General features: G+C 35.6%; 1 protein-coding gene across 1 annotated transcript in view; it reads left to right on the top strand.

The window, feature by feature from the left end:
- ANGPT1 (angiopoietin 1) overlaps positions 1 to 26635 on the top strand; it is a 200943-nt gene that overhangs the window by 125132 nt on the left and 49176 nt on the right. The window contains exons 5-6 of the mRNA XM_032183404.1: positions 7472 to 7599; positions 13057 to 13158. Of these exons, the coding sequence (XP_032039295.1) occupies positions 7472 to 7599; positions 13057 to 13158 (230 nt within the window). The remainder of the gene's footprint in view (positions 1 to 7471; positions 7600 to 13056; positions 13159 to 26635) is intronic.

Here is a 26635-nt window from a genome sequence, read left to right as displayed (position 1 = left end):
AGATGTGTGAGCCTGAGGAAGGAGTTCTAGAGTTCTGCTTTCTCCCGGCTTAAATAGCCATGTAAGATCAAGGTAAACTCCCGAGTAAATCTTGAATGAAAAACACAGGATGTGCTTCTTGCCTGTTAATGGTTGAAATGAAAATAGTATTGTATAAGTTACTAAGAAGAAACAGAAAGGAAATCAGAAAAAAAAAATGTACTACTGTATATTTCGTAATGTGATAAAATGCTGTGTAACTGTTGGACCCTATGTCTCAAAAAAAAAAAAAAAAAGCTGAAAAAAAAAAAAGATGACGAAGGATATGGAGTCCAATAAGTATATTAGAGCTGCTTCAGGCAGTAAGAAGAATGAAGGAAAATATAGAAACGATAGGTGTTGAAATTCATGGAAGAAAATTCATCTGAAGTTTATTAAATATAGGGATATTATATCTGCCAGAGGATGATCCTATGCTGTAATTCCTGGAAATGCTTTCCTGCTTTTATTCTCCTCCCCAGTCATCTATTCTTACTGAAGTCTCCTTTTGGGGCTAGGTGTTAGATTAGCCCTTGCAAAACCTTAAGACCTTCCTGGAGAGGGAAAGACCTAAAGGAAATTGAAAATAAGGAGAAAATGGGTAATTATAAGGGTATGTAATAGGTATTGCAGGTAATTAAAAGGTAATTATAATAAGAAAACAGAAGACCACAGGCTTAAAAGATCAAAAATGTCCAGGGAAGGAACTGGAACGGGGCACCATTGATGTCACCTCAACAAAATCCACAGATCCCTGGAAGAATCCAAGAGATGGTGGAGCTCAGTGATGTCCTCTGTGCACATGGGAACAATGCGCAAAGGCTCCCTTGTTGAGTTCTCTTCTGCTGAAAGAAACAGAGCTGGCTGGGCTGGCCAGGCCTGGGGGCAGGCTGGTGAGGAAGCTCCATGACTTTTAGGGCCTCTTGCTGGAGACAGGATAATGGGTAGGTTGGATCTGCAATGCTAGCACAGCAACTCTCATAACTCATCTGACGTTATTAGGAGCCTGGACAGAATAGTTTTATAAACAATATATAATCCACAAATTTATAATCTATAAACTTGATTTTGTAGCAATAGCTTTAGGGTAGACGCAAATTAAAAAGAAAGAGCTTCAAGCAGTGGAATGTGATTTTTTTCTTCCCTTAGTCATGAAAATCTGTATAGTCTAGTTCCCAGAACAGAAATACTTTATTCCAGTATGTCAACATGAACTTTTTTTTTTTTTTTCTCCAATATTCCTTTGGCCAACTCTTTTTCCAGATTCAGAGCAATCTCACAAAGAAATATTACTTTTAAAAGCACTTTGGTGAATGAATGAATACTTCACTGGAAGGAACGTATATATCCAAACTCCAGTCCTAAACTTTCTCCCAACTCCCCAATAAACAGATGTGTGCACACAAGCATGCACACAAAATGACTTGTTGGAAAAGACTGCTGGACTCCCAGACAACCAGAAGAAACTTATTAATTAATTTTTCTTTTTTTTATGATGATGATACTCAGACTTGTGTTAATATGGTACAATATAGACCTTTGAGTAAGTTTTGTAGCAGATGATTGTAGTATGTCTTTCTCTATAATAATTTATACTGGGTACTTTGTACATGTAAATTTGCTTTTAAACTTTTACTTAGCTAGCTGAATGCATAAAAAGAAATATAAACTCCTGATGTTCTATCTATATAAATAACTGCAGTATTTTTAATTTCGGAGAAGAGGAACCTAAGTTTTCTAATATATATATATATATATTATTTTATTTTTTTTTTCACATTGTCCAGATAGGGTAACATCAGCAACTTTAAAATAGTTTTAGGAGAATAAAACATAGTATATGTTATGTATCTGAATAGACTAGACTCTAGAAAACGCACTTTTCAAACCCTTTTTGACAGGGACACAAGCATGCTCTCATTTTAATTTGTAGGCAACACCTGAAGAGCAAATCTGAGTTTAAGCACCTCCAGTTTCATGCATTTCCCTCTGGTGCATGGAACATTTGCAATAGACTGCAGAACTGTAAGCTGTATTATCACAGGGTTGTCTGTTTCAGAGGATAGTTGGACATCACTACCAGCGATTAGGTTGCAGTTTAATGTTTGTTCTCAAGCAGAGGATGGTGTATGATAGACTAGGCCACTGAAACAACAGACTACACTATACCTCTGGCTGTAAATCAGCACAAACTGAGTGACTTTAACTGTCCATATTTTTCCTCCTCAAAACAAAAATAATCTTCACCCTTTCTCTGTCAGCCCAGTTTGTGGCTCCTGCTGCTAACTCTGGGAACATATATACATGTGTGGGCCATGTTCCAGGCTTCCACACTGGGGATATTTGACTGACATCCTTCTGATAGCATTAGCAAACTGCTCCTGATTTGATGCTTTGCAAGCCAGGCATTATTTGCCATTGTAACTGGAACTGTGGTGGTACACAGCAGCTGCACCCAAATGGCTGGAAAAGAGGTCAGAGATATGGGATATCTTACAGAAGTGTAGCATTCCTCACCACATGTCTAGAACCATGACAAGATTAAGGCAAACTTGGTCTGCAGTCTGGTTACAGACAGAAACTGCCATTTTGTAGTCCTTGAATGACCCTGATCTGGAATGCTGCAGCTGTAGGTAAAAAGACATCAGTTTACAAACACACCTTTTTTCATTTTTAGAAGCTCTTCATCTGGGGACAGAAATTTTCACCTCAGATACTTCTGATACAGCAGCTAGAATTTGGATTAGTTATACTTGCCAATAAGATGTTGGAGAAAGACTTCTCTTTCTAAGCTTCAAAAGCACAAGAATTTTATTTTTTTTAAGTGTCTTTTGGTATGTATAGTGACTATTGAGTCCTATAAGAAAATTAGATTTATGTAAATAAAACATTTAAATTATTAACATATAATAATTAACTAAGACACTACAGAAATCTCTGCATATCTCTCTAAGTCACCATAATGAAAAAAAACAACAACAGCTGCCTTTCATTTACTGACAGTATTGCTAGAGGACATAAGACTCAACTGATTTCACAAATATGGCAGTTCGGTCTTTAAACAATTTAGTAATATGAGCATGTTTTTATTGATTCAGTCAACATAATGAACTGCAGTGTGATATTCCTTATTTCTTACAGACAAACCACAATGTTCTTTCATTAAATATCTGACAGACTTGAAAGTGGTGAGATAACAACTTCATTTTCTTAACAATAATCGGAAATTTAAAAAATAATAATAATTTTGAAATACTTTTTTCTGGTAGAGATCAGATTAGATAATTTTCATATAGCTAGAAAAAAAATGTTTTGTGTTCCTAGTGGATGACTTTAGATTACTAAATAATTCAGGAGCTAGTTGCTCTTACTAGTTAGTTGGTGACTTCTTATCAGGCATGAAATCAGAGCTAACAACCAGTGGTGGGACTTCTCTGGCTATCATTTTGGGAAGAAGGGGTTGTGTGTCACAGCTCTCTCTCTCACTTGCAAGCTTCAGTAAGCCTTTCCAAGAGAAATGAAGAGGCTCCAGCCTCAGGTGCCAACCCCAGCTTCCTACTGAATTTTAATGCCCATTTAGTAAAAGTAGCAAAAAATCTGCTCGGCCCTGACAGTTCACAGCTCCTGGGTTAGCACAAACCTCATCAATTTGGGTTCCTGTTCTTCTGTTATGCCACAGAGCAGCCATGCTGCCAGGGCTGTTGCACCTACATGGGAGCAGTCATCTGGCAGAGCTCTGGGCATTTACAGATGGTACCTGCTGTATTGCCTGGGCTTGATTCATCATCCAGGGCCTTAGAGAAAAACAAATGTAACCAAAGGACTGATAACTGAAATAAATAATTCAGCAGGTAGGGAAACATAGTTAGTGTAGCCTGGAAGAAAACTATTGGACTAAAAATTAAGCAGAAGTCTTTTGAATGTGCAAGGGAAGAAATGTATTTCTCTTGTTAATTCTTCTTATGTTCAGGAAAGCAGGTTTCTACATATAGGCATCATTGCTTTAAAGGAGCATGACTTACTTCATCTCCAGTTTATTCATCCAGAAAAAGCAAACAAAAAAGTCCTCCAGGGCTCCAGATTTTGGCTAAGCATTCAGGTTTAAAAAATGGTGATATTATTGTGCTTGACATAGACTTATTTTTTTCTTCAGATACATAAAACTTTGGTGTAAGCGTTGTATCTGAAAAAAAGCTAAACTAACATTAGAAAACTGGTAAGTCAATTAAGATGTTTAAGCAGTACAAAGACATTTAATGGCTACATGTTTTGTTTTAAAACAGCTTCCTACTTACTACTTACTTAGTCTTACTACTCCTTTAATGTTTATTTACACATTTACCGTATGTCAGCCAGTGCAACATTCAGGAACTTCACTTGATGTATAATGAATTCAAGGTCTATGTAATGTCATAATGTCAAAAAAAAAAAAAAAGTAGTCCTGAATGATAGGGAAAAGTGGTTTGGAAACTGAGAAACTGACTGGAAACTGTATGGAATATTAAGTTAGAAAAACAATATCAAACCTTAGAAAAAACATATTCTACTATGGAGAACATTACCAGTAACATTCCTGGGTATTAATTTTCTGATAACTTTGGGTTGTTCTTGCAAATTACAGTCTGATATATTAAGGAAAACTGAACTTTATGCTGATCATGCTAAATATACTGTGCTACAATCTGTAACAGTGCAGCAGCAGCTTCACAAGGGACTGAGCTTTCCTTCCAGTAAGGTCACCAACTTTTGTGGTAGGGAAGACAGGCACCCATAGAAAGTCATCTTCTCCTGGCTACACTGGTTCACCCACTGCTGCAAAAGAAGGTTATTGGGAAATTACTACAACTGCTGTGTGAAATACATCAGGTATTTCAGCTGGCTGATACTGGGAGGACAGAAGGATCTGGGCATATACAGGGCATTTATCTGTCCTTGTCACTTTCCTCTCTGATTACAACAGCAAGCTTATTTATTTATTTATTTATTTACTTTTTTATTTATTTCTAGTCTCTAAGCAAAATAAAAAGTTGTATTTCTAAATATGTTAGCTAGATATGAATCTCCTTAGAATATCATTTTTCAAATCTACTTCTAATTCATCTGAAATTAAAATCTTACCTGATTTAAAAGTCAGATGATACTAGCTTTGGGAGATAATCATGATTTTTTTGTCTAACTTTCAATTAAAAAAAAAAAAATAAATCAAATTTCAGTATCCCTGAGTGACTCTTAAGTAGTTATTTCCAATTGTTTTGCAATGTGTATGTAATGGTAAAATGAGGTAAAAAAGAGATAAATTGGTCTTTTACGTATATTACAGATATTAAAATGTAAGTACTTTTAAGACTGAAGGAAAAGAAGACTCTGCCCCTGCACAACTAAATACATTTTTAGACAAGAGAAACTCATGTCTGCAGTTGAAACAACAGTATTAGAGAAATTCAGGCTAGAAAGAATGGATTTAATTTAAAGCGCCCTGAAATTAGTGAGAGGCTTTGCTTTAACTCCTCAAGGCTTTGGCTCCAGCCCCAAGTAATTATTCAAGCTGGACTTTGGCCACTAATGCTAATGCCATCTGCTTACAGAAAAGTACTGTGAAATCTTTAATTAACACAAATCATAAAGGCCTCAGTTTTATGTCTTATCTAAAAAATAGCACCTTCGAGAGTTCACTGTTGTTGTTTGCCTTGCTGAGGACCTCATTCAATGCCATGTCACAGGGAAGAGTGTCACCTACTGCATAGCCAGCACTAACTTTCTTTTACAAATACAGCCAAGTCTCAAAGAAGTTGATTTTCTAATTAAAGTTCACTTTAGTATGTGAATCAGTTTTTATTTTTATTGACAGTGTTGGATAAAAACAATAAACACAGCATATGTATGGTAAGAGCCTTTTGTTTTTCTGTACCTGGAGAACAGGGTAATCTTACAGTTCAAGAATGGATCTCATTGTTTTTCCATTTTTGCCTTTTCACAAAACCACTGAAGCAAAACATATAACCTTTTCCTCAATTTCCCCATCTGTGTAATGTTATTAATGTCATTTCATCTTGCAGTAATTTCCCATGCTAATATTTTGCTTTGAAGTGTTCAAAGGTGAGATAGTATATCAAGCTGCAAAGCTTTGGCATTGCTGCATACCAGCTTATGGCCCAGATGGTCCCACATGCTGTGCAAGGCTGTTGCTCTTTTGCACACCATTATCATTAAGCGCCAAATTTTCAGTATGGGCCACTTCATTGAGAGTGAATAAGGCGTAGTCCCTTTTGTATCTATAAGTCACATTTTCAAGCCAAAAAAAAAAAAAAAAAAGTTTTCACCAGACAATGAGGGTGTGTGTAGGACTTAAATGTTGTTTCCTTATTGTAGGATTAATGAAGTGCTGGCCTGAGCCCTGCACAACACTTAAGGACATGTTTAACTTTAAGAATCTGAGTAGACTGATGGATTTCCATGGGAATACTGATGTGCTTAAAGTATGTGTTGTTGGAATGAAGTCATATCCTTTCTGTATCGTGTGGGGTCAGGCTACTTTTGTTTGTGAAAGTGAAGGGAACACTCTCAGATGTTACTCTTTCTACAGGGTATCTCCTGTCTGCTCAAGATCGGGATCCTCAAACAACTTGCCCTCTTGATTTCTCAGCCTAGACTATATATGTGGTCTGCAACATTCAGGATCAAGATCTGCACTGGTGTTCTAATATTAATTGTTTTCCTGCTCTGGGCCATAAAAAGACTAAATGTGATGGACTTCAGTAGCATTGATTTTTTATTTTTTTTTTCCCAATAAGTTGTACCTAGCAATTTGTATATTGCAGACATCAACATAATGAAATAATTCTCTGAAAAAAAAAAAAAAAGAAAAGAAAAGATAATCAGATAATCAAATAACACAGCCTCTGGGCTGCTCAAAAGGCAGTACTTCATGAAGAAAGAGCATAGGCTCTCTCCTTCTGGGGTTCTGTGTTGCTGTCTCAGGTGAAGTCTGTCTCGGATCACAGCACTGAACATGCTTGTCCACCTCCACATGCTGTTGCTGGGGCGTTCTTTGGCTAACTCCCAGATAAAGCTTTAGTCAGGCACAACACTTGCAGCTCCACAGACCTTTGCACTCAGAAGGAATCCACTGTGTTCATCTCTCTGTAGACAGGATGCTCTGTTTAGCTATTTGCATTGTGACAGACTTCTGCTGGTGCCTCCTCTGCCATCTGTCTGAAAGTTTCATAGTAGTTCTTTAACAGAATTTAACAAATACATTGACTGTGGAAGGACCACAGTATAGTTATTACTGTGCAAGTTTAAAAGGAATGCAATGTGCAAAAGTGAGTCTCTTTGATACAGAAATGCTTAAGATTGCTGATAACTTATGATAACTTATGATAATATGATAATAAAATATTATCGTAATATGATGATATGATAACTTATGTTATCATATTTTTCTCTTTTGCAGTTTTACTTAAGAATGCAAAAAAGGAGGAAGAAAAGCCTTTCAGAGACTGTGCAGATGTATACCAATCTGGTTTTAACAAAAGTGGGGTCTACACTATTTATATTAACAATGTGTCAGATCCTAAAAAGGTAAGGAAAATACTTGTTTTATTTTCTTATTTGTTGATGTCATGTTGCCCTGGCCTTAAAAAAACATTTGGTACCTTTACAAAAGTTCTCATTCTTCAAACTATTGCACTGATATAAATAACCTGTGTTGTATTCCAGCTTGAAAAAATACAATAGAATAAAGCAGAGGATAAACTGTAGTATTCCAGACATTCTTCTTTCTCCCTGACAGATAATCCTTCCTAAATTCTGACATACACTCAACAACCGACTCACTTCCTCCCACTCAGCAAGTTTAGTTGATTCAGACTATGGCCACAAATAAGTCTGCAATAACATACAGAAGATTATCATCTTCTATCATAAAATTATTATTTTCTTCTTTGATATTAACTTCTATTACAACATGCTGTAATGAGGAAGCTTATAGGGAGATGATCTAGTAGCAGAGAAAGAAATAGCAGAATGAGTAGGTTTAAATATAGATATAAATTGTACTTTTCTTGTAGGGAATAGATATTTGGCTGCAGAGAACAAAAAAAAACTAAATATTAGCCCTGTTTGAAATGATGAAACACGTTTTCTTGTCCTTCTCTTAAAAGATCCTTGGGATTTTTTTTTTTGACGAAAACAAAATATTTGAAAAAAATAAAAATGAAAGAAGACTTTTTTTTTTAAGAATGCTTTTGGGACTGAGGTGTATGAGCCAGTTGAGGCTAGGAAGCTGGAAGAGTAGCCTAAACCTAATTTACACATGGAGAAATTCCAGCTTGTCCTTCTGTCAGAGCACTACTTGGAGTAACCACCAACAAGGCCATGTGCTCTTTACCTCCAAGAGAAAAATACAGTTGTGTCCTGCAAGTGGGCCAGACAGGAGGGAAGGAACTCGGCAAACAAAACAAGGCAGTAACGAATATTACCAATGTAACTCTCTATTGGCATTTTATAATTATACTAAGATATTTAAAATGTATTTCTAAACTGAATTTGGTTTTATTATAGGCCTTTGGAAGCCTGTGAATGTCAAGTCATTATAGTTTACTAATGAATTAGGATTCATTAAACCATGAGTTTAATTAGGATGGGAGATTACTATGAGCAAAGGTCAATACAGCTCTGATTAATATGAATAGACAATTAACATGACATGAAATATGGAGACACTCTTAAACATTACTGAACAGGTCAAGAAGAATAAAAGTAGTTCTGTAGAATCTGTGCAACTCAAAACAAAGATGTTACATCAAAGTTGGAATTGTATATACAGATTAGTATTGGATTTTCTTAGCCTTATTAAAGTTCATAGACAACCTCCAGAAGTTGGACTGCATGGAAAAACAGCGGTTACCTGAAAGCACTACAACACCGATGCTCCTGGTATATTTACCCTAAACATCCTCCACTGGTAACACAAAGACAATGGCACTATGGAAGCTATTCTGTGTTTCTGCTATATCACCATTTGCAGACACTGTTATCAATCAATACAGGCAGCCCAAATCAGCTAGTATCATTGAATTATTTTTTTCCTGGAGGTTTCCCGTTTTTAGCAAGAAAATGTGGGAATGTGTGTCAGTATGCTGAGGGGTTTCTGCTAGCACCTGTTTCTGTCTTGCACTAGTGATAACACAGCAAGAGCTGATCCTGAGCATGTTCCTGTTAGTCAAGTGAGGAGTCTGATTGCTTTAACAGATGTTTTTTCAGACATTAAGGTTGTATTAGCACTCTGCAAGTTAGTGCTGTGCAGAGATAGCTGAACTAATTCCAGCTGAGATAGCTTAAAAATCACATCAGTGCAGCACTGTGCCAGGACTAATTAGCCCAGAGGTAGCACCATACTGACACAGTTAGATTACTCCAGGACCCAAACTAATATCCCGATAGGTATTCTGTGGAGACATACTCACATGTTTAAAGCAGGCTTAGTTACCTGGAGTATCACAATGCATGCAATGCACAGTTCTGACATGTCTTAAGAGGACTAATATATTGTTGCCTTCTGTAATACTCACAACCACTGTTAACTATCTCATTTATAGTAATTTTATATTTCGTGTTACAAAAACAGACCTTCATTTTATATTTCCTAAGGGATACTTACTAGCATCCTGACATTCACTAGAAAATATCCTTTCATCATCTATATAAATGTTGCTGTCAGTTCTATTTTTTTGCTCTTTATTACCTTCCTTACCATTTATATCCCTCATTTTTATATGCATAAAAATGTAACTTGCAATTTTTCTTTCATGTCTTCAGCTTCAACAGTTTATTAGCTTAAAGTGTCTTCAAACCCTGCATCAAAAATAAGTGAATCATTTTTTAAAAAAGGACCTTAATAATATTCCATTATTATTATTATCATTATTTAGAAGGGAAGAGAAAAAGGGGAAAAAAAAAAAAAAAAAAAAAGATTGCTTTAAAGTACTAAGCTAATTGAATGGCTGACTTTGGAGTCTGTGTGTGTGTGCGTGCAATGCCTCATGGTGTTTGACAGATGATTGTCCTTGGGTCATAGTGACAGCAAAGGCAATAAGAGTCCTCTCAGTGTCCCGTAAAGCTGAGGTCAGCTACTGGGGAAACAGTGGCTGATGAGAAGTGGAGGGGCAGTGAGGGTGAAACTGTCACTGTTTAGGGAGCTGAAGGAAGCCAAGGGGACAGCTCTAGGAGTGCTGATAACATTTTCCCATGGTATTGGACTTTCTTGCTACTTGCTCTAACATCCTCCAAAGTTATCAAAAGGATGACTTCTACTAACTTCTGTGTGAACTGCACTGAAAATGTCATGTTAGTAGTGGGGTGTTTATAGCTGTGTCCTTACAACTCTGCAAAAATTCTGTGTTGGCATGAACTCAGTCTTCAAACCCTTCTGCCCTGCTTTCTGCCTGTGGACTGCCTACCAGCTTCACATTGATGACTTCTCTGAGTGTATCTGCCAGAATTTTAGCCCGTTGACTACATGCAGACCACATACACTGTGGAGACTGTGATTCTGGCATGCTTGCCAACATCCTTGGTATCTGCATAGTAAAGACATTCCCTGAATCGCAAATGGCTGATCTTGAGCTTTTTGCTATAGGCCAACAATGTAGACTAGTGTGCAAGCACTTACAGTACAGTATAAGGTAATCTCTCTCCTTTTGTCTACTTTAGAATTGTTCTGATCTTTAAATGGTTATTGTAATGTTTATAATAATTTAGTCCATAGAGTTTAAATATGTACTATATGTACATATGTAAATATGTACTAATAATCCCATATGTACTAATAATCACATATCTAATATGCTTTAATATGCCTTTCAATAGCTTGGGTATTTTTACCCATGCATTTAAGGAAGGCAGTAGTGCACTGCTTTGGATACCTTTTTAATCTAAATTGGGTTCTTTAATTGATGATAAACTCAGAATCTACAGATGAATAAAAATTCTAAATCAGTTTTCTTCCTCCTTTTCTTTTTTAGTAGAGGATTAAACATCAGAACATGTTAGAAAGTTGTTTAATGGTTGAGTGCTCTGACCTTGTCTGGGACAGAAGCCAGTCCAGGACACTTGTTGGCTAGAACTATAAGCAGCAAACATCTATAAGGAGCTTGGCACTCCTGCTAATATGGCAGGTGTTTGCGTCTACCACCATGTAAAGTGCCAGACCACACAATGAAAGCTAGTGAATTACGTGCTGCTGTAAATCTTTCTTTCACTATAGTTTTCTCTTTTAATCTGCTATATTATTTAAAAAGTACTGGAGTATTCTAATAGGTATTTTGTTATATTTTTAAATAGAAAAAGACTTACACTTTTTTTTTTCCTATCTTTAAAATAAGTAGTCTTAATACAGATGAAGATTTAATGCTTTAAAAATTGGCAGAGGATTCATAGCAGCTTGAAGTGACTTATAAGGAAAGTGAATCCATCATTTAGAAATTCTCACTATAAATCAGTCTAAAAAAAAAAAAATCCTGTAGATAAATGTTTTGACTCACAGTGTCTTCCCTGAATGAGGAATAGGGCCAAGAAGTTTGTCAAGCAGTCATGAGTGTGTTTTTTTTTTTTTTTTTTTTTTTTTTTTTTTGTGGTTTCTCTAAATCAAGTTCACATGCTTGCACTGTTCAATATTCTGTTTCCTTCCTATACCTACACTGTGAATTCATTTGGCATGCCTAGAGCAACTTAAAACAAAAGCACTTGCACAGGATTACTATGACAATGCTTATGACTAGGAAATACTTCAAATTGTTTTGCCTGAGGGTGGAATATGGCTGTCTAAGGAAGATTTTTTATTTAACTGTATTGGATACTAACCTTCAATTTGGCAAAGCAACTTAAAGCTTTAAGTTACTGTCCAGTGTTGCCTTGTTGATGGGAATGCCAGAAGCTAAGCAGGTAGATGACACTTCTTCGACCTTCTTACATATGAACATCTTTCTTAAAAAGGTGAATATAACAATACAAGTGCACAGTCAAGTGAAATTTAGGATAGCTGCAGTGCCATTATGTGATAGATGAATACCTGGGAATTAAAATTTGCTTCAATGAGTAGCACTGGGAGACTTAGTTGGGTCTTAAAATCAAGTGTCCTATAATAATGAGTACTATCATTTGCCACACACCAAGAAAAGTGAATAGCTAAGCAGTGTTCATAATTTTTCATAATTTATTTTGTATGATTTAAAAAAGATAATGTAATGAGTGGAAAAATAATAAAAAAAATAATATCCATTTTTAAAATTTAAGATTGTTAATAGATTTCAATTGACACAATATTCTAACATTAAGCTTCAGCAACATTGTTAAACTGTTAAATTACCCTTAATACACAGACTTTCAATATCAAAGTTAGAATTTTATCAGTGCAATGATGGCAGGATATGATCTTAGAGGTTCAGCACAGGTGTTAGTGTGATAAGACCTCTGTACTTGAGTCTGTTCCTATGTTCTCTGTCATCCACAAAACAGGCTAGACTGAGATCAATTATCTGTGTTTTCAGACACTGCCTGACACACTGACACATTACAATGCAAGTCAAACCAGAATAATCTCATCTTTGCTACATTTTGGACCCCTTGAATTGGTATTTCCTGTAAGAATTCCTAAAGCTTCTTTCTTAGAATGTGATATAACTATAGGGAACATTATTATCACTGAAAAACACACCTCTGTTTGGAAGAAGGCAGAAGTTTCAGGGGAACTGCAGAGAAAATACAGAAGGAACATAAAAGGAATGTGAAGAGGAAAACTGAGGATGCTGAGGGAGGTGATGGGGAAATATTCTTGTGCAATATGCTGAACGAATAGGAAACTTTACAGGGATAATTACTCTGAACATAAGAGCTCAGAATGTTCTAATGAGGGTTGTGAGAATGAGGCATGAATCCATAGGAAAACAGACTTCCTTAATGCCATTATTCACATTTTCGCCTCTCTAAAATGACAGAATTCCAAAGCAAGTATCTCTTCTTTTTTTTATTACTGCACAGGTCTTTTGCAATATGGAAATAGCTGGAGGAGGATGGACAGTTATACAGCACAGAGAAGACGGGAGTTTGGATTTCCAAAAAGGCTGGAAAGAATACAAAATGGTAAGGTGAAAAATATGGAATAGCTGTACAGTTAGTTACATTTCAAATAGTACTGTCAATTAGTACTGTCTTATGCTGATAGGTCTGTCTATAATGGTCTGATATAGTCTTTTATGAGCTACCTTTTTCAAGTCTGTTACTTTTTTAAAGTCATAATACTATTTTTACTCAATTAGTTTGGTATTATTTCCCATAACGTAGGCTTTCTGTCAGATCAGTTACTAAGTTTAAAATGAGGTCATGCTCAGGCATAAGCAGTAAAGAATATCATTGTCTGCCCTTCTGAAGTTTTGACTTGCTTTGATGTTAAGGTGTAATGAGGATGTGATGATGTTCCTAATCCATAGATGTTTTCAGCTAAGGGGAGCTCCTTCAGAACTTGGAGCATCTTAGATAGGAATGAAGAGTTTTACTGGGGTCTATCCCAAGCCATACAACACCTCTGCCAATCAAGCCAATGCACTGGAAATGTTGATACTTCAGATAGGATTAAAAGAAAATAAATAACTTACCAAATTACAGATGCCATGACTTTATCTGGCTATTTTCCCATTGCAAACTCAAAAAAATTTTACTCCAGTCTAAACAACTTCTGAACTTTTCATTTGCTCCATGATCACACTTCTTGATGGAGCTTCTCCTTTTCTTTGAGTCCCCACGGACTGGCTTATATTGCAGTGACATTCCCAATGAAATTTTCAGAACTATGCAATCAGCTTGGAATAGGAAAATCTTTTTTCCAATGTTTTTCAAAAAACACCATATGAAAATAGAATTTAGAATGTTTTAATAAGAAAGCAATCTTACATCAGTAACAATTTATATGGGAAAAAGTTCTTTTATGGAACTTATTATTTCAGAAAAAAAAAATCAAATTATTTAACAACCAAAATGTCCTTTTGGATTCCATGGATCCTTTGTTTTCAATATTTGTATATCACTGGAAAATATAAGCTACAGGGATAGAATTAGTCATTTGGATTCAGATCTCTCCTACTATGGAAAGTTAGACGATGCAATCTATTTCATAATATATGTGAAGTAAAAATAATATTGAAATAACAAATATTTTTGAATTTATTTTCAAAATTGAACACAATTTTTTAGAATTCGTACAGAATGAAAAATCAGATTCTGTTTGGAGTTTTAAGTTAGCAGAAAATATGAAAACTATTCTACTCTATTTTGATTTGGAGTCAAATAAATTTTAAAACATAATTTATTTGGGGAACCAGAAATTTTAAGATTATCTTAGTTTTACTTACAAGGAAATTAGAATTTGTATATGCAAACAAACTTACTCTCTACATATCTCTTGTTTGAACTTATAGACACTACATTAGTTATTTGAGATTTACTCTGGTATTTTCTCCTGAAAATTTTCTGAGACCACTTAAAAAAAAACAGCTCTTCTATTTAAAAGTTTCCTTTGCAATGGTATGAACCTGTTAACAGTTATGAAGTTTATGTCTGGTTCATGCAGTCTGAATTCATTTTGCTTTTCCTTACAGATACCATAGTCTTTCTTATAAGAGATACTTTTTTTATACCAAATAAAAAGGATCTGTTTTGGACTTTTACTGATAATTATCCTAGGAGTAATGAGAAAAGTTGGGACATAGGTTTGTCTCTGCTTTCTGAACCGTTCTACTAAAGTAACTAATTGAGGTTCCTAGCTGCGAATATTTTATACGAACAAATATTGGATGATGGAGGACAGTGGAAACTCTGCAGATTACTGAAATATGATGGACTATGAGCTTCAAGAACATCACTGATGTCATAATTTCCTCATTGTTCAGAAAGTGTGTCCAGGTTTTATTAGATCACATCATAGCTCCTTCTTGACATATCTACCTGCTCTTTCTTCCAAAGGAAGCGAGGTAGTATGGTAGGAGATGCAATGTTTCTTAAAACAAGTTCAGACATTGCTTTCCAGATTTGCTAAAACATTCTTGTTTTGCTAGTAGTTCACTAGGGCCTCTAATCTAACTGAAATAAACAATATCATAACAACATAATATCAACAATAATAAGTTTCTGGGGGTTCTTTTACTTTCAGTGCATTTGGTTCTTATTGGAAAAGAATCTTGAAAACTGGGAAATTTTCAGTTACAAACAGCTACTGACTGACAGCTTTTGAGCTGGGACTCAGGCCACCAGACTGCAGTGCTGCAAGTACCCTTAGAAGTTACTGGCTTGTCTGGTTTTAGGAGGCCATCGCACATTTTCTCTGACTATAAACTGAGGTCCTTATAGCAGGTAACTCAGAAAGGGTGTATCATAGAATGAATCATAGAATGGCTTGAGTTGGAAGGGACCTTAAAGATCATCTAGTTCCAACCCCCCTGACATGGTCAGGGATGCCACCCACTAGATCAGGTTACCCAGGGCATCATCCAACCTGGTCTTGAACACCTCCGGGGATGGGGCATACACAGCTTCTCTCAGCAACATGGCATAATCTCTGCAAAGGTGAGTGACAGCACTGCTGGGTTACAGGAATTACCCAGCACCAATTCACCCTGCAGACAGTCTTTGAGACGATCATTGTCTTTTATTCAGTTTCATGCTGGTGCCTTCAGTGTATATAGAATTACCTGAGTTTCTGTTCAATTTTCCAGACACCAACACAGGAAACACATTGATAGAGAGATAAAGTAGCTATAAATATTTCAAAATTAGGAAATACACAGCTCAATCCATACTTGTATAAGCAGAAAGTCAGTGATACTGCAATAATAGTGGCATTAATATTTTCTTCTTTTTCTTTTGGCTCCATTGCTGCAGGTGTCCAATCTCTACTCTGGAAAATAAAATCAAACATTCTTTGGTACCTAAAACAGTAGCTGATGAATAAAATTTCTCTTATTCACTTCTATTCTGCTATACAAGACTAGCGATGCCATCTTCTTTCTCAGTGGCAAAAGTGCTTACCAGTATCGTTCATTTTTGGCCTCAGTCATGTGCCATGCAGTATAATTCTTGCATTCACTCCTAAGAACTCATTTCTGACTACAAATTCTCTTCAACAATTTCACTTTTAAATATTCAGATATACAAATTTGAAGAAATTCAGAGGAAATCCTTTGAGTTCCTCCTCCTGTCCTTTTCTTACCAGTATTTGCAGTGGATTTTCCATGTTACTATTTGTTTCTTATGAGAAACATTTAAAGTTGAGCATCAAGTAATTCCTTTAACAACAGCAGCTAATATCACCCTGAAGCAGGTTTCTACCATTTTTCATACTTCCTTGTTTGAAGTGGGAATTAGAGTTATGACTTCTGGAAAGAGAATGTCTTAAAAAAAAAAAAAAAAAAAAAAAAAAAATTTGCTTACCTGAGCCACTTTTATAAAGGGGGTTTCTACAGGCTGAATTTCTAAGGCAGTTTCTGGCTTTTATTAGGCGGTCATTAGCAATAATCACATCCAAAGTATTAGGTCATGTGCTAACTTGGCTATTGAGACTCCTTGCTCAAATTCCAGATTTTCAGTTCTTGGATAAATATACCTTTCCCAGTCATTGTCTCCATTTTTGCCAAATTGGGTGATGGATATTGGATTCCCTATTCTCTAGCCTTTCAGCATGCCTAGTTTAAAAATTTCCATGAATCTCACAGAAATTATTCCATGCTCAATATCTAAACATTCACTATCAGTTTCCTGGAGGGGTTCTAGGGAGCCAAGTCAACTGGGGTCTTCCTCAGACCTTTAAAATATTTTCTTTCTTTCTGTCATTGAGTAAAGACTCTCAGTAGGTATTTGAAATTGCATGCCTTGGCCAGCTCACAGCAATCTTTTTCCTTGCCATTTTTTTTTTTTCTTTTCTCCATGCATGTCAGTATTTAACTGTACTGCATGCCTTTATTGCTACAGTATTGCCATTTCCTTTCTCTAATGAAAAAAAGCTATCACTTTCTTAATCGTTCATAATGTCATGATCTAGATTGGGATCACAAGTGTATATTAGATCCACAGCTGCATTTCTAAGCTTTATGGTAACTACCCCCTATCTTCGTGACCAGCAGCTGGTTTTCTTTTGTTTTTTTGAGGCAAGCATGAACTACAGCAGTAAATTTCACACCCCCTTAACCTCATGTTCCTGATTAGTATCTGAGTCCAACACCAGTTCAGTGCTTAAAACAAATGTGCTGCCAATTTATCTTAAAAGTCATCACTAGCATCTGTGCATGCCTGAAAAGCACATCTACATTTCATTTGTGTTGGGATTTTTTTTTTCTTCTTAAAGATGCTGGGTCAGATTGATCTTTAGCTCCATAGTGCCTATGTGGTAAGATGCCAGAGTAGGATAATTTTGACTTTTTTATGGCCTAATGAGAGCTGGACCATAGAGGTGGTTATCAGAACTTTCTCAGGAAATATTTCTCAATGCAGCTTTAGTGGGCATTTGGATTATGTTATCTGGAATAATCTGACTTTTGTCAGAGCCTCAGTGAACTATAACTGGTGTAGCAAGTCTTGTGAGCCATGTCTTATGCTTACCTAAAAGACATCTGTACTCCTCTATACATTGTAAGTACATCTTTAATTTTCTTCTTGGCATGATGAAAATGAAAACCTTTTTGGTATGGCTACTACACATCATTTCTGTGAGTAAGTTCTTGCTCAAAGATAAGTCTCTCCCAATTTCTTGGAGACTGTCTGTCTTGCGGCCGTCAAGTTAATGGTTAAGTTATTCACCAGTCCTTGCAAGTCTGACTGTAAGCTGTGTATTTAGGCTTCTGAGTCTGCCTGAACTATTCATAGCAAGAGCTACTGCTCCAACAAAGATTTTACTTCTGTCTGCCATGTTCATTTTGAAAACTTCCAGACATCACTTACATTTAATTTTTATTTTCAAAGTGTCTAGCTCCTGTTTTAGAAGGTGGTCTCCTAACTCCTTTTGTGGTCTCCAGCTATTCCTATGTTCACTTTTGGTACAATTGTTTCTGCCCACCTTTCAAATTATCTCCAAATTCTGACTTTTGTTTTGTTACATATTGCCTCAGTAGCAATATTAACTTGATTTTTTTTTTTTTCTAAAAATAAGTCCTCACCACAATTAACATTGTGTTTGACCTGAGCCAAGAGGCAAAACCTCAAGCTGTTGTACTGTTCCCTTCTGGAACATTAATTGATGATGAATATTTCTCTGTTGCAATTTTGTCCATTTACAAAGAGTATGCAGATTCCTTTTTTCCCCAAATACAAGAAACAGTGAAAAAAAAAATACAGACAGAGCTCTGCCCCCTTCCTGTCATATTAGATTATTATGTTCATCACTTTCTCTTTCAAGTGAGACAGACTGCGTAAAAAGCAATGCACAAGGCACATTTTTAAATTGTTTGTGCATGCTTTATGATTCTTGTTCCATTATTTTTGTGGAGAACAACTTCAGATGCACATGTGTTTATTTTTAAAACAAAAAATACATAAACCATATGGCCTGGCTGAGTAGAATATTCTTGACAAAAAAAAAAAAAAAAGACAAATTTGAATGCTCATGTTATGGAAAAAATATATTTTGTAGTCCTCAGTTTCATTAAATCTAGTTATTCTAAATTAATTATATATCTTCTTGTGGGTTATCAGTAATTAAGCTGTTATGCATTGATATGGCCACAAAATCTTTACACCACTTGTACAGTAGTCTAATTTTACTGACACATTTCTGTATTCCCATGTTCTTTGAAACAGAGCTCACATACTATCAAATAACAGCTCTGGAGATGGTTACAATACTCTGTCTGTGACTATTCCATATTAGATGATTTTGTCAAAAGCATATTTTTTGAATCTTCATTGATGCTAATGTTTTCCCTTTAGGGTAAAGAAAAGCAATTACTGTGAGCTAAATAGTATGTTCTTTAGCAAGCATATAATGTAGCTCACTGGCTTCACAGGATGTCAAGTACAGCAATGGCTACTGACACTAACTTCACCTGTCTGTAATGATACATGTAATAGCTAGAGATTCCTAGCTACCAACGTGCCTGTGGTTTTACAACAGTAAGATGTAAAACATCTTCACTGATTTGGCTTGAGCTACATTCAAATCAATCTTCCTTTTCTTTTTTTTTTTTTTTTCTTTTTTTTTGGTCACAGACATTAATTTAAAGAAGCATAAGCCAAGCAACAAAACCATAACATGCGTACATTACCTGAAAAGTGTGATCTTTGACTGCTCTCATATTAGAAGAAATTTTCATCTCCACTGTTGTTACCCCAAAATCATCTGACTATGAAGGATCACACCAAGGGCAAAGATATGCAGCTGCTCTTGATAACTAGCTAACAGGATGTTATAATAAGATCTTATGTCTTTCTGCCAAGAAGGCCTGTGGTTCCCTGTTTTGCACAGAAGGGATTAAGAGGATGGTGGTCCTACTTGCATTTGATTCAGTTTCTCCTTCTTCAACTCCTTTACCATATCTGTGCTAGCACACTGAACAGAGCTATAGCCTAAGTGTGAACACAGACTTTTGACACAAAATCCACAATGTTAATTTTTTATTGGAGTTTTGGTCTAACTTAATTCCCTAAATAATGCCCAAGTAGTTAGGAGTAATGGGCCATTCTCAACTGACAGTTTGCATAAGTTTGCCTTGTTTTCAGAGGCGAGAAATTTTTGCTCTAAGTACAAATTATTCTATTCTTCATCTCAGCAAAGGCAGGGACTTGTTGCTTCAGCAGGGACTTCAGAGCACGCATCAGAACAGTTTCTCTTTTCTTCTGTGGCTGAGTGAAACAGGTGTGAAGAGAAGAATTGCTGGATCATAGAACATGAGGCATTTTGAAGATGATATGGGATTAGGAAAAGAATATAAAAGGTTTCCTGAAAGCAGGAGAGCCTTCAGAGCACTACCTGTGCTCCATCCATCCGTCTATCTATATGCCTCTCTGTAGTATTGGAGACACATCCTATACTTTACTTTATTTTTTTCTGCAGAAACCAATTCACTTTTTTCCCTGGAAGTAGTGTAAAGAATTATATAAAATACATTGCAATATCAGCATGGTTCTTCCTGAAAAATGGAGGAAAGGATGGACCTGTGAGAAAGGCAAGAGCTCGGGAAAACATGTCCTTAGAAAAGACAGAAGGCGTGCTGCTTCTGTAATGGAAACAAACAAGATGGGAGGCATGGGGGAGAGGGAGAGGAGTAGAATTATTATGTTAAATGGATAAGCTCATGAGAATTAGGAGTGCAAGGGGATAAAAAAGGCACACTTCAGATACGAATAACTGTGACATAGGCACAAGTACATGCCTTACGATAGTACATTTCAAAGTCATGAGTTACAAATTTTCTGCATCTGAAAAAGCCATTTACTTCAAGAGACTGGGATATATGGCATGGAAGTCATTTGTTTCTTTGAAATATTTACAAAGTAATTTGAATATAAGGAAATGATTTTTAGTGACTGGAATGTGCATTAAGATATTCTGTGAGTAACGCCTTTCATGGAGACTCACAACTCTTTGATAAAGAGTTACATGTCACCCTACTTTATTAAAAAGTCACTTCTGACTTAAACTGTTACTCAGATGATTGTTACTTTCATCAGTGTTACAGAAAGAGCCAGCATGTTCTCTGCCTTTGCTGAGTCTAAAGCATGTCCAGTGGAGACAGACATGATAGCAAAATGATGAGAGACAGTATTCACTTTTATGAAAACATGTTCATGAAAGTAATCGGGTTCTGATGAAGGCTTAAGCTACAGCGTGCATTTCTACTACATCTAAGGGAGCAAGAATGAAATCATATTTGTTCCAGAGAGTTTTGGATCACTAGACTGGGCAATGGAGCTGTTACCAAAGAAGGTCTCATCTTTACATTTTTGAATATTTTTGGATGGCAAAATTAAAATAAATAAATAAATAAAGTGTTATTTTAACAGTAGCACAGTTGTGTTTTAACTGTGTTACACTGAGCAGTCTTTACTATGCAAATATTACCAAATATTAATACCAGTTTCAAGAGTGGTGTTGGCACTTTTGCTTACTCTGCCTTCAGTGCTTTTACACCATCAGGGTATGTTGATAAGGCCCATGTAGTCTTCCAGTCTGTTAATAGAACCATGCAGGTTATTCCTTACATGTAAGACTTTTAATAAATTGTATGCAATGTTTCAACTTAATTAAACAACTATTTATCTTAATTCTTAAGCATAATCATGGTAACAACCTTTCCTAGAATATCATCATTAAGATTAAAGTTTATTAAAGAAATTTTCTTACCAAAAATGGACATGCTATTGTACAACATCCAGGTGAGATTTTGAGAGGTTTTTGTCTGCATGTTTGCTTTTAATTAGTGATTTGAAGATTCAGCAGAGTTTTAGCAGAGATCATTAGGTATCTGCTCTGCTGTTCTCCAAATGACAGTTGTGTGCTTTCATCATGGCACAGCTTTCTCTTCAGGGAGGTGCATCCCGCCTTATCAGTTCCATTTGGGACTCACCAGAGCAGTCCTTCACCTTGGGATTCATGTCATATTAGCGCTATAATTATTTAAGTCTGGTGTCAGTCATTTTCTAGTGTCATTCAGTTATTAGTGCCTCAGTGATGTGCAATCTGGCTGGGCCAGATTGGGTGTTTGATGTGGATCGGTGGAGGAAAATTAGTTGTCTGGGGCACATTGCCAAGCCAGAGGTACCATTTGTTTGCACTTCAAACCTGAGCTCTGATGCTGGGATTCTTCTTCATGGGGAAGGCTGGGAAGCGTGTTTCATGGGAAACACACACTGCTGATACTGTGTGTGTTTGGGAAAGAGAAAGGAAGAAGTGAATTTAACTTCTGTATGTCTACTGAAACATTTGGTTTAGAATGAAGTGCTGCAACCTGAACTGCTGCAGGACATGAACAAGATTGCGAGAGGTACTTTTCAAACTTGGAACACTGGTGGAGACATTCGTTTCTGTATTTAAATTGAAAGTAACTTAAGTTTTGTTTTAGTCTTCTCAGAAGGTACCTCTAGCTTCCAAACATATTTTTAAAACTTTCCACCAAATATTTATGGGTATTTCATAGAAATAATTATAAATATTTTACTAAATTTTTAAAGTTAACATTCTTTAACTCATTCATTCTTTGAGGAAAATTAAAGTTATTTCTATATTTAAATATATATATACAATGAATAATTTGACATGATGGAAATGGAGAAGTAAACTGAATGATTTAGAATTTATCTTAAACAAAATCCATTCCACATTCTCAGCTGAGGCAAAAGGAGCTGAATACACTTTATGTCTTCTGGAAGACACTGCTGCTTTAAAACACTGAATTATTATCTGCTTTATTCAGTGAATTGTCTGACAGGAGATGAACCCATAGAATATATTGACTGTGTCTGGTTTCAATTTTGTTTTGTCTATAAAAAGTCAAAGCTTCCTATGAACATTATCAGACAAAATAAATAAAGTAAGAGAGATAATTGTTTAATGAACTTGAAGTAACATGATTCAAGCAGAATACCCCCACAGCTTCTGCCAAGCCTAATAAAACTCTTTTGCACCCTACTTATTATTTTTGAATAAGTATCAACTCTGTAAATTCTTCAGGTCATTTTTTAAACCAGTACTGAATTCAGCCTCTTTGTACTCATGACTGCTTTAGTACTTTTGTCTCTGTTAATGATTGTGCAATTGGAAATGAGCTGATATTGAACCCGGATGTCATCTAGAGTAAATATTATAAAATATGGTACTATTCTCTGTGATTCTGGGTGCTAAATGCATTAATACATATAACAGGAAAATATTTTTGTTTCTTTTTACTTTTTTATCATAACAATTGGGCATTGTGTCTGAATATACACAATTTAACAATTTACTATATAGCTGTAGGTGTAAAGAACCTTTGCTTCATCCTAGTACATATATGTATAATAATATGTATAATTTCTGCTTTCTTTGGTCTGAAAATAAGTTGTGTTATCATGTCTACAAGAACAATCTATTCTAAATGTAGTACAAAGCATTAACAGATTATTCCTTTTTTTTTTTTTTTTAAACAAACAAACAAACAAAAACATTGACTTATTGTGATCTTTTACATCTTTTTAACAACTTGTTTTTATCAAACTTGGCCAAAATACAATCATAATGCAGTTTTTCATCAGCAGCAAAAATATAAATGTTTCCAGTTTGTGAAAAATGAAATGAAACAAGAAAATAATTTATACTAGGTCAGTGTATATAGATACACTGTAGATATTTCTGTATCCTGCCTGTGGCTAGTGGTGGGCCGTTAAGAAAGCATATTAGTGAATGCAAGCAGTCTCCCAGCTTCCATAGAGTATTAATGAGGAAAATGTATGACAGCTTTGAAAACTTCTGGAAATTTCTGGCCTTTCCCTATTATGATAACCACTCTTTTGGGAACTTAAAGTGTCTGGTTTGCCATTCATCCCAAAACCTTTTGCAGATTTTAATGGAAAAGCAAAATTAGTTTTTTGGAATAAAATATAAAGTTTAAGGAGTAAATCCCTGTACTTGGAAACATCTAATGGATGAAATATAGAAAGCTAATGACAAAATAGTGTCTCTTAGTCACTTAGAATGCAGTTTTGGAACAGTACTTAAAGCCCTCTGGGTTTTAAAGGGATGTAAAATGTAGTTAACTATAAACACATTCACAAAATACAGATGTTCCTTCTCCTAGTAGATTGATAGCTGAGGATAACTTGGATCACCTCATGTGCTTCCTTGAGTTTAAGTGCAAAGCTTTTAACATGAAGTATCTCTTATAGCCATATGAATAAATAAAAATTAAAAAAAAAAAAAAAAAAAAAGTAATGAAAAAAAAGACAAGTATGTTGACGGAGTCGATATCTAATAGGAAAAAAAAAAATGTGTTTAATGACAGGTGACTGGTTTGGGTCAGGAATATGTAGCTTCTAATTTTAACTTTTAAGATAAAACACTATGCCCAAAGCTACTCTCAAAATGAAACTTCTAGTCTATAGAAATTAACAAACATGGTTTTAGGCAAGGCTGAAGTCATCTTATCACTTGACGCCCCACGGAGTTGAGCAACAGTATGGGCATAACTGTTCTGTTAACTAAAATGCTTGGCTTTCATTATTTGATTTTCAGTACTGAATGATTACTGAATTGCATCATGAACAGTAAGACTAATGAGGTCTGCTTTTCTGTGGATTTTTTTGTTCTGTGTACCGCATAGAAGTGCCATTCACTTTATTAATAATCTCCCTAATCTGTTACTTTCTAAGATTTTCTGTGGCAATAGCTTGAGTTCCCCTTTTATGTCCCTCAAATTTCTCCCAGATGTCTAAGGATCCCTCAGAGGTAATATGTGCTAAGCATCTGCGCTTGGCTGGTGAGTCTGTGTCTGCTGATAGAGGTAGTTGGAACTAGCTGGTAGTTGGTAGCCTTTCTCCCTGGGGCTACTCGTCCCAGGCAGCAGTTCTGAAACTTTGCTAAACTTCATGTTTGTGAATGTTTGTTTGTCTATCCCATTCTCAAAAGTGTTCAAAAGGCATTGTGCAAGAATAGCAGTCAGGTGGGCTTCACAATTTCATTAGCTTGTTTCCTTAAGTTTTCTGGCTGAAGAGAAAAAAAAAAAAAAAAAAAAAAGTATTTGAAGATAAAATTCTGAGCTGTATTTGATGTATTTGAAGGTTAAAGACACTGAAGAAAAATCAAGAGTTTGGCATGACCTTTTTTTTACTACCATTTTCTATGCCACCCTTGGGGTTGGGAATAGAAATTAAAAATTAATTCATGCTTTTCATTTTTTTTGTTTGTTTGTTTGAGAAGAATACGCCATTTTCCTCTGCACACAAAAGTAGGTAAAGTAGTAGTGTTCTTTTACCAGTGGCAGTCTAAGTAAGATATAAAATAGAAAAGTGGTGTAGTTTTGAAGTAAGCCCAAATATCTGGTAACTACAGCGACCATGCAAGTCTTGGACACAAGTCTCTGGCACATCTGACACAGGGGCAGTAAATTGCAGACAAGATGTAAACAGCTGAGTTTGGCATAATGAGATTTTATTGTTTTCAACTCTTTGCTTTGCATAAATGTACTAATCCTGTCTGATTTAGACCTAATATATAGGTCTAAATAGGAATACCTGTTTGTTTGTTTGCTTTTCCAGACATATCAGGTGTTTAATAAAATATACTGCCCATTCTTAGGAATGTTCCTTCCTTCAGAGTTACTTTTTCTATTCCACTTACTTCCTTGGTTTTGCAGCAGCAATGAGTTTAATTAAAAAGAAGTTGCTCGTGACAAAGAAATAAAATACAGGTTTTTTTTTGTTGTTTTTTGTTTTTAATGAAAATTGGTTTCAATAATGCAGGTCTTCAGTAAAGCAAAACTATTACTCATTGGATTCAACAGTGCAAATGAAACAGGAATATTTTTAGTCTAGTAATTTCTACTGAGTTTCAATAATATAGCTCTTTCTAACGTAACTTATGTAGTGACTTTCCCCATATTTTTTTTTTATATTTCTTTTTATATTCCTTCTGTTCTCTTTTGCTGCAACTTCATTTCCTCTGGTCAGGGGAGCAAACCACTTAGTGATAGATTTTCATCTTAGTGTAATAACATGTGAGAAAAGGGAGAAGAAAGTGTAAATGTGAATAAGAAAAATTATTTTTGTTTTTATTTCAGAATAATTATATACGGTGTCTGGAGTTTATATAGAACACATATGGGAACACATAATGTTAAAAAGCCACATGTATTACATCCTGAATAGGCTGTAATCTAAATAAGATAAGACACATATAGTTCAATAAAGCCACAGTTCAAAGGGGAGATCCCTCTGCTTGACAGCACTGGGAAAATGGGAGAAAGGATTTCCTGAAAATCTTCTTTTAAAGGGATAGAGCTGATAGGAATAATATATCTTTTATGAATAAGAAACCATACAGATATTAAAGAAATATATTTTAGCTGGTATTTAAACACCTATGCTCCAATGATAAACCAACTTCTGACTTCTGGATTTTAGGGGGGGAAAGTGTATGCTTGCCATGGTAGTCACGGCAAAGCATGTTCCTCTGCGACAAGTGGCAGTGGCCACGGGTAAAAGATGTTGATCAGAGATCAACCACTGGCTGCTCTGGTGTGGCACTGCCAAAGTTTCTGGAAAAGGAATGACCATGTGTGTGAGCCACCGGGCAGAGAGATAAGGCAAGGAGATGAAATGTGGGAGGTGTTCCAGCACGGTTGGAATGAGATAATCCTTAAGGTCCCTTCCAACTCAAACCTTTCTATGATTCTATAAAAGAACAAAAGGAACAAGTATAAAATGTTGAAAGCTATTTAGCTGCATTTAGAGTTTATGCTGGTGAGGAATGAGCCCTTGTATTTTAGGGAAGTATTTACAAAGTCAAATATGCATGCAAATGCAATCAAAGCAGTAGGTTAGAGATACAGACACAGCATTATGGAGCAGGGGAGCTTGAGGAGCCCTGCTTGAAGAGCAGGGCTCACACTGA

The sequence above is a fragment of the Aythya fuligula genome, chromosome 2 (assembly GCF_009819795.1).
Source record: "Aythya fuligula isolate bAytFul2 chromosome 2, bAytFul2.pri, whole genome shotgun sequence".
Taxonomy (NCBI): Eukaryota; Metazoa; Chordata; class Aves; order Anseriformes; family Anatidae; genus Aythya; species Aythya fuligula.
Note: the sequence above shows the minus strand (reverse complement) of the source record. Positions and strands in the feature narration are given on the sequence as shown.